General features: G+C 35.2%; 1 protein-coding gene across 1 annotated transcript in view; it reads left to right on the top strand.

Annotated features, from left to right (window-relative positions):
- The first annotated feature begins 6,927 nt into the window (after nucleotides 1-6,927).
- The window catches only part of LOC110109136 (ribonuclease 2), a 20,116-nt gene continuing 17,207 nt past the window's right edge, over nucleotides 6,928-9,836 (top strand). The window contains 4 exon segments of the mRNA XM_020840072.1: nucleotides 6,928-6,979; nucleotides 7,028-7,104; nucleotides 7,753-7,780; nucleotides 7,783-7,821. Of these exon segments, the coding sequence (XP_020695731.1) occupies nucleotides 6,928-6,979; nucleotides 7,028-7,104; nucleotides 7,753-7,780; nucleotides 7,783-7,821 (196 nt within the window).

Genomic DNA, 9,836 nt, shown 5'->3' with positions numbered 1-9,836 from the left:
GTGAGGTATATGCTGACCATAAATAAACTCAAAGGAAGTTTTACCGGTGGAGCGATTAACAAAATTATTATATGCAAACTCAGCTTGGGGCAACATCAAATCTCATTGGGATGGTTTCTTACTAGCAAGGCATCTTAGTAAATTTTTCAAGCTTCGATTGACAGCTTCTATTTGTCCATCGGTTTGTGGATGATAAGTACTACTAAACTGAAGAGTAGTTCCTAACTTAGCCCAGAGTGTTATCCAAAAGTGACTCAAAAATCTAGTATCCCTATCAGAAGTAAATGTTCGAGGAATGCCATGGAGATGCACAATTTCTTTAAAAAATAAATCAGTAATATGAGGCATCAGAAGTTTTCTTGCATGGAATAAAGTGTGCCATTTTGCTAAATTGATTCACAACAACAAAGACAGAATCATATTTTCTTGCAGTAATAGGCAGCCCTAAAACAAAATCCATAGAGATATCCTCCTAAGGTTTATTTAGAATAGGAAGGGGGAGTATACAGACCAATGTTTTGAGTAGTTCCCTTGAAAGCTTGACAGATTTTATATTATTTCACCAGCTTAGCAATTTGCTTTCTCATATGAGGTCAGAAATATTTTTCTTCCACTAATGCAACAATTTTTCCTTGACCAAAATGCCCACTCAAACCCCCATTATGAAGTTCTTGCACAAGTTGCTCTCTTGAAGAATTTTTTGTAATGCAAAGTCTAGAACCCTTAAATAAAAAATCTTGTTGAATAACAAATTGAGCATATTGATCAGTTCCAGAAGTGAGACAAGATTCTCAAATACCCTTAAAATCTGGATCATTTGCACAAGTGTCTTTTAAGAAATCGAAATAATTTATGGTTGGGTAAACAATTACCAACAGATGAGGCCTACTTAAAGCATCAACCACTTTGTTTAGCACTTCAGTTTTATGCTTAATATGAAAAGAATATTCTTGCAAAAAAAGAGGTCCATTGACAATGTCTTTTGTTCAGATTTTTTTAGAGACAAAAAATCGCAAAGCTTCGTGGTCGATGTTTAAGATAAATTCTTTTTGAATTAAATAACATCTCCATAATTTCAAAGCTTGAACAATCTCATAAAATTCCAAGTCATAAGTAGAATAGTTAGATCGATAATCATTCAACTTTCCACTAAAGTAAGCAATGGGTTTTTCTTCCTGACTAAGTACAATACTAATACCAATATGTGAGGCATCACAATCAACTTCAAAAACCTTTTCAAAATTTGGCAGGCTAAGGATGGAGCTTGACTTATTTTTGTCTTAATTATTTGAAAAGTTTGTTCAGCTTGAGGTGTCTACTTAAAGACTCATTTTTTCAAACAATAAGTGATAGGTGCAATTAGAGAATTGAAGTTTTTAATGAACCTTCGATAAAAAGAAGTTAAGCCATGAAGTCATCAAAGAATATTTTTTTAGATTGATGTTACAATTTTTGCTCTCTTAGAGTTTGCAGAATTTACTTCATATGATTAAGATGATCAGAAAGGTGAATGCTATAAATTAGAATATCATCAAAGTACACCACAACAAACTTTCCAATGAAAGGTCTTAAAACATGATTCATTATTTTCATAAAAGTACTAGGAGCATTAGAAAGCCCAAAAGGCATACCAAGCTATTCGTATAATCATTGGTTTTAAAAGCAGTTTTTCATTCATCTCCCGGTCTTATCATAATCTGGTGATACTCACTTCTCAAGTCAATTTTAGAAAAGATTTAGCACAACTTAACATATCCAATATGTCATCCAGCCTAGGAATTGGAAATCTATACTTGATATTGATTTTATTTATAGCCCGACTATCCACACACATCCTCCAGGTTCCATCTTTTTTTATTGTAAGTAAAGCAGACACAAAACAGGGACTTAGGCTTTCTTTAATTAGACCATTCTCTAATAGTTCAGACACTTGCTTAAAAAGTTCATCATGTTCAATTGGACTCATTCTGTAATGGGGAAGATTAGGCAATGTGACCCCAGGTATTAAATCAATGTCATGTTGAATGTCTCTCATCGGTGGCAAACCTTTTGACAACTCTTCAGGTGTTATATCAGAAAACTCATCAATTAAAGGTTGAATTTCTTTAGGAATTTGAGAGGTTGAATCAGTTTCTTTCCCTAGCACCAGGTAAGCTACCTCAGATTGTTTCAACTCATTTGTGTTAAGAAACAGTTCAGTAGTGTTTGTTTTTGCAACTTTGGTATTTTTGGTAGGCGGGTCAGGAATGTGTTTTTGAGGATAAAGAGTGAATTCTTTATTATTTTGAATTAAAGTGTAGGTATTATTTTTCCCGTTATGGATGGTTTTGTGATCGAATTGCCAAGGACGACCCAGTAAGATATGGTAGACTTCAAGAGGTACAACATCGCAAACAACTTGATCTTTGTAAGAACTTCCAATTGTTAAATTAATAGTGCATTGTTTTATCATAGGAACCTCGCTCCTTTCCTTAAACCAAGAGATTTTGTATGGTTTGACAAGTGATTTTGATTTTAATTTAAGCTTATCAACCATTAGTTGTGAAACAAAATTACCTGAGCTCCCCCTATCGATCATTATAGTGCAAATTTTTCTCTCAACTATGCAAGTGGTTTTAAAAATATTTCTTCTAAGCCACATCTCCCCATTTTCCATTTTAGCAGTTAAAACTTACCGGATTATTAAAAGTTGTTCACCTTCATCGCCCTCTACATCAACTTTTTCTAATTCGATTTCGTTTTCAGGTTCTGATTCATTTTCTTCTTCTATTTTTTCATCATTTTCAATGTAATTATTTCTTGGTGGGTTATTTTTTTTCTACAAGCTGCAGAGAGATGGCCATAAAGCCCGCATTTATAATATGGTCCAATTAGTTTTGGTTGTTCAATAGGTTTAGGACCCATTATTCATTTACCTTTATCCATATTTTGAGTTTAAAATGATTTATTTTGTACACCCGATATTTTTACAGAAGTTTGTGAAGATTGAGTTTTAACCCTGCTAGTTTGTCATCGTTTATAAGTTTCAGTTATTTTTTTGTGACCCATTTGATGTTGTTATTTAATTTTCAGTGTCATTCGATAAAACTCGTCGATTTTAATTACGTGTTACAAATTCAGTTGATCTTGGATTATCCATTTTAGACCGTTGATATACCTAGTGATAGTTCTTTCCTTGGATTCATCTAAGTCATTTCTAGATTGGAGTTTGTAAAAAATTTCAGTGTATTCTTCAATAATTTAATTTACTTGGTGCAGGTTATTAAATTATTGAAATATGGTTTGTGCGTGGTTTGAAGACATAAATTTCCCTCTTATTTTCTATTTCATTCTTTCCCAGTTTTGAATTTTTTCTTTCCCTCACCTTAGTTTATTGTTTTGAAGATTCTTCCATCATGTGAGTGCATGACCAGTGAGTTTTAAGTTTGCAAATTTAACCTTCCTGTTATCCAGTATTTCCTTCCATTAAAAAAATTGATCCATTTTTTCTACCCATTCAATGAATTGACCGAGTTGTAATTTTCCTTCAAAGTTATGAACATCAATTTTAATCCCATAATCTCAATTTCTTTGTCGCCTATTTTGGTTCCTAGGGACTTTCCCTTCACTTTCAGAAGTTTGAACATTATGATTGTTGACATTTAAGTTTGCAAGAGTATTAGCCATGTTGTTTATTTGATTTGTAAATCCGCTAACTATTGCATCATTTGTTGCCAATCCCCTTGATTATTAGTCATTTTTGTTTTCTTAAGAAAGAGACTCACACCAACCTAAGATTTGCTAACTTTCTCTGATACCAAACTTGATGCAGGCAAACTAGAAAGAAAGAGTCAATAGAGGAGAACACTAGGACTAGAAGAACAAAACTCAATTCAAACTAGAATGCTGACATCCAAACAAACACCAAAATAAACCAAAGCCAAACAAATGAAACAAAATTAAAATTAAAAAAACACTATCCTCAGAACAGCCGGCAAGCCGTTTCCTCACATGCAACGAAAAAATAGGCAAAGTAAAATAAGTGTTTAAGGGCTTGCAAATAAAGGGTCCATCACAGCTATAAGGTCCAACATCCAACAAAACTCTTCCGGCAAATGTCACCAAATCAACCAACAAATACTTCCAATAGCTCAAGAAGAAGGATACAAGTGGAGTGGAACTTGCGGAGAGAAGAAGAGGTTAGAAGCCCAAGACGAAATAGAGAGGAGAAAGAGAGAAATGGAACAAGCTCTCAAGCTTTTCTAATGTAGAAGAAACCTTCAGGTTTTATAGAGACTTTGCTCAAATATTCAACAACCTTTTGTGCTTCGAAACATCTCCAATTTATAGGAAGAAAGGGGGCAACCAAACAGCCATTCCACCTTCAACCAAACCAATCAGGTAAGGGGAAATAGAAGGCCAGAAGATTCTAGAACATCACCCGAAAGGCCACACAAAAATCGGATGAAGCAGCCACGGGACAAGCAGCTAGGGGAGGAACTGAAGGGGCAACACAGGGGATGGGGACTAGAAACCAGGGGGAATGAAACAACCACCACAGGGAACCGAAACCGTAGACAAGCAAGGAAAACCGAAGAGACGCAAAGAATAGAAAGAGGCAAGATTCCACTCCACATAATGAGCTAGCAAGTGGAATAACTTTTCATATTAATGAGTTAAACATTAGCTCAAGCATTTATGAGCTATAACCAAGTAGCTCCCAAAGAACACAACCCAAACCCGAGCAGCCAAGACCCAACCCGAGAAGCAACCAGCAGCCCAAAGACCAAAGAAACCAAGTAGCCAGCACACCCAAGGTTTGCCATGCCCAAGCACTTCCTACTCATGATCATTGGATATTTTCCATCATAGGATATCATAAAAAAAATTAAAAAAATTATAATATTCAAATTACAATAAAAACGAAAATAAACTGAAATTTGCATGCATCACGGTGTCAGCTCCTTGGGTGCCAAGAAGGTGGTTGTCATCCTGTACGAACTTCCCGAGCTGCTGCGTCCAGTCTCATTCTCCAGGTGCCTCTGATCCTCCACTAACTGAGCTAGCTCCATAGCCTATCCCAAATCACGAGGCCTCATCACTCTAATTGCCTCTCGAAGCTCTGGTTTGAGCCCTTTCATAAAGTTCACTTTCAGTACAGTCTCCAGAAGCCGGTCCAGTCGGCTGACTAGGTGCTCAAACTGCTCACGGTATTCCACCACCGTCCCCTCCTGCGTTATGGCAAAGCTTTGCTTATAAAAGTTCCCTTCTTTGCTGGTTCGAAAATGTTCCAACAAGCAATCCTTAAACTCCCTCCAGATTCATATGGGTCTCTTTGTTTCCCTTCATTGATATCATGCTAAAGCTTTCCCTTCCAAGTACATCCTGGTTGTCGTCAGTCTCTACTCCGTTAGCTTATTCACGATAAAGTATATTTCTACCTTGTAGATCCATCCATGGACATCATCTCATTCAAAAATAGGCATTTTTAGCTTCCTCATCCTCGGATCTCCTCCATTCTTTTTGTTTTCTCTATAATTTTTCATTCCCCAAGGGGGTGGTTCCTCCCAAGTGTCTCAATCATCCCTTCTACGCTCATAACCAAACATTTCATCAAATTCTCACATTCTCCTTTCAAATTCAACACCTCTTGGATCATGATAAATCCCTTTCCTTTCCATTTCAGCCCCCCTTTTGGTCATAATTACTCATTTCCGTTTCAAATTCCTCCACTCTCCTCTCAAATTCAACACCCTTTTTGTTCATACTTAGCTCCTCACGCTTCTCCCCATACCCTCTACACGGCTCCTCCCTAGGAACATGCTCTAGGGGAGGTATTCTCTCTTTTCCCTTTCGAGTCTCTACTTCTTGATCTTCGTTTTGCCTTATTGGATTAGAGTTTTCCCCGCTTCCTGGGTTGCCAGAGGCGTCCTTCGCCTCTAACGATGTCGTTTTGGATTGGCTCTCGAGCAACTTCTTCAACATCTCCCCCATACTGGAAAATTTCCTATTCATTTTCTTATGGATGGCTGAAATTTGACTTTTGACATATGAAAGTTGCGTGTGGAGATCTTAAATTTCAGTTTTCAATTGTCCGATCTCACCTTCCAACGCTGCTACCTCCAATAGTAAAGAACAACAAGTTTGATGCGAATTTTGACCTCCAATTAGCAAAAACAACAATATTGGATATAGAACAAAGCAAAATTCAGCGACTAAGACTTCTATTTTAGCTTAGAAAATTGCTCTGATATCAATTTGATAGAAAATATTTTTATAAACTTAGAAAACCCTTGCTGAATTATGAGAAAATCAACCACTTGCAAACAACTTTTGAGAAGGAAGACAAACAACAATGAAACAAATTTTATTTGATTAAAGACGAACAAAAGCAAGTAAGATACAATGGATCTTCAATTCGAGAGGAAGATTTGACTCCCCCAATCCCTAGCCGGTGGCTAGAGCCCAAGTAACTAAGAGAGATCTTAAATTTCAGCCAAATTCAAGATGTCCTAACTCTAGAAAAACAAACTATTTAATGCATACAATCCAAAAGTTAATCTCTAAACATCCCTTACTTTCAAATTTCCCTGCTCTTAAATCCTTCATAATCAAAGCTTTTGGACTCTGCAGTTTGAGTGACACGAGCGGGAGGCGGAACTTCTCTGTCTCTGTTACACGCGAGGGTCCAGTGAACCGGTCTAATACTTACATGATACACTATTGGCCTTTATCGTTGAAGGATTGTGCAAGTGCATTTATTGAGGGGGGCAAACTTACAAAAAGTGTTATCTTGATATTGAAAAAAAAAGGTAATGGTGGGCAACTGCCGAACCTAAAGTTGGGATAGGTTTGCCCCTAATGGAGAGATCATACATTAGAAATAATTAGTAATGAGTTTACTAGAATACTTCAATATCAAAATTTGGAATAATTATTTTTGGATCTATGGAATTAGAGTTTTCAGACCCTCCCATTGAGGTAGTTAACCTTGAGGAGGGTATCACACTCTCATCTGCTTATAAGTGAATTATTTCTGTTCCTCCAGCTAAGCTAGACCTTCTTTCCACTAATATAGATGAGGATGTCATTGTCACAAATTCTAAACAGCTATCTGAGTCTGACGTAATTTTATCATATACTGAAGTTCAAATAGTTAGGAGATTTCATATCCTATTTTCCAGAAGAGGCAGAAACGGGAATAAAATTTACTATCATTATCTAATATTCACTAGTTTATAACCAATGCGTCGCAATTGAGAGCTTATGAGCTTATGATGACATATTCACCTATTAGATTGATATTTCCTATCTTAGCATCATATTGTATTGCATTGTGCTTTGATTTTTCATTTTAAACTAGCAATTCCGTATGATTGTGTCATATGTATTCATTTCCTTATCTAATTATAATATTTTCTGATTTTAATATTCCGCTTAAAAAAAAATTTTTGGAAAGAAAAAAAAAACACATTCTTTGAAATTTTCGTAATAAATCTCTTAACTTTGCTACTTGTAGGAACAACATTCTTCATGAAATATCTTTTGCAAAAACCAAATTGATAATGAAACGCTTTTATTTTTCCTTATTTGAATCCTATTCCACATGTGTCAAAGCTTTTGATATCATTAAGAGAAGATCCACTTGAGATGTTTCTTTTATATTCAATATTTTGATTGTTTTGGTCAAACGGCAGCGTATTTGCAATATAGATCAGTCCTCTATGTACCATCCTCTAAATCTGAGGGCTTTATTGTCATGTATTTTGGTAGCGTAGGACAAACGATGCTGATTCTTCCTCCTTATTTGCAGGTCAAATCCATTAGCCGAGTTCACAATTCGTAAGTATATGGCTTTTTTTTTTCTAATATTGTACCAAAAAGAAAAGATTTTTGTTCTTCAACAGGGCTATCACATCTCATTGATTAAGTTCTCTTCAGCCATTCAAAATAAATCTTCATGTTGTTCTAACAGGAGATGACCCGATTAGGAGAGTAAATGTATTAGATTTGATTTATGTTAAGAAAAATAGAGGTAGACCTAAAAAGACTTGGTTAAAAAATTTTAGAAATGATATTTCTTTATTAGATTTAAATGAGATTTTGACTACGTAACAGGGTAAAGGTTTTTTGTTGTTGTTGTTCTAATGGGAGGTGAAATTATTAACTTCATTTTTTAACAAACTTAACAAAATCAAGCAAGATTGCTCTATGGCCATTCAAACCGGAGGCCTATAGTAGATTTCTTTGTTCTCTTATGTGAACATGAGCAGGGATTGTTGCTCACTGTATCAAGTTATGACATTGTTATGTTCCTGCTAATTGGAACTTAAACCCGTTTGTACTCTTGTACGGTCAATTTCTTATTTTAAACCTATTCCTAAAGATGCTTGCAATCTTTTTTTTTTCCGCAAGATAAGTATAACATTTGAAGTAATATTCTTTTCCAAAAAATTGATGTTTATCTTTGAAAAACATTAAACTTGTTGAGTCCACGGAATGCCACATTTCCTGCGTTGAAGTAATATTTTTTTTTTTTTTCGGAAAATTATAGTATTATAAATAGATTTATGATTAATGATAGTATTTAAATTTCTTTCAATAGTAATAAAACTTTAGGTCATTGGCATTCTAAGTTTCTCGATCACGATCATGCATCTGTGGAAACAGTAGGCACCTAGCCACACCCCTGAAAAGGGGTTATCCTTGTTGAGCATTAAATTGCAAAATCCTTCGTTTAACCAATATGCTCCTTTTGGAGGACAAGTTACCATAATTGGAATTCCCTACTTTAAATTATAAGCTGAAGAAGAGGGCTTCCCTTCTCTTCTGTTCATAAAACCAACAGCCTACATCAACTCTTGATTCTTTGGGCATGCTGAGGGCTGACCATGCAAAAATTAATTCTTTCTTATCCACTGTTTTAATTGTATTGGTTGAGCTATAAATGCAGCTCTAACTCGGAGTGGTGGTCTGAAAGAATTCCATTGGGAAGAGGATCTATATTCCTAAGATGAGGGAAAATGGTGTTGGCTTGCCACTGTGAAAGGAGTTGTTATGTAGGCCTAAAGCATGACCGACACTTGGTCAGCCTAAAAGACATGGTGATGCCTTTTGGCTAAAGGGCCCAGATGCCTTCATACTTGTAAATCAACATCTGTTGCTACCTTGATGCCCATGTTTTGTTCCCACCACCACCACAATTGCCACAGTTTTCTCCATCAAGTCTTTTGGAAAGAGCTTTTATTTTGGCTGAAATAAGGATTATCACATTTCTTGATTCTTCTCCAATCAAATCATTACTATTATGAATGATTATTTCAGATAATTAATATATAGTAATATTTGCTTTAATCAAATATTGTTTTATTAAATCATGATCCAAGCTCTAATTTTGTTTTCATATAATTACTTTTTATTAATTTAGTGACTTTATCACCCTATAAATGAAAATAAAGATTTTTGTTTTTATCGGCGTATAAGTAAAATCGAAGTTAGAGAGGCCTTAAAGAAAACGAAGAGTGGAAAAGCTGTTGGACCTGATGATATTCCAATAAAGATGTGGAAATGCTTAAGAGATGAAGGAATTTCTTGTCTTACTAAACTTTTTAATACTGTTTTGAAGACTAAAAAGATGCAAAATTAGTGGAGAATGAGTGTGTTAATTCCTATTTTTAAAAATAAGATGATGCACAAGAGTTCGCGAAATTAATAAGAGGAATTAAGTTAATGTGTCATTTAAAACATATGGAGAGAGTTATGAAGCGTGATACTAATGTTTCTCAAAATCAATTTGATTCATGTCCGGAGTAGGTCTACTATAGAAGTCATACATTTATTTGGAGGTTTGATGGAGA

The sequence above is a fragment of the Dendrobium catenatum genome, unplaced genomic scaffold, assembly GCF_001605985.2.
Source record: "Dendrobium catenatum unplaced genomic scaffold, ASM160598v2 fragScaff_scaffold_716, whole genome shotgun sequence".
Lineage (NCBI taxonomy): Eukaryota > Viridiplantae > Streptophyta > Magnoliopsida > Asparagales > Orchidaceae > Dendrobium > Dendrobium catenatum.
The sequence above is the reverse complement of the archived record's forward strand: the minus strand, read 5'-3'. Positions and strand labels throughout refer to the sequence as shown.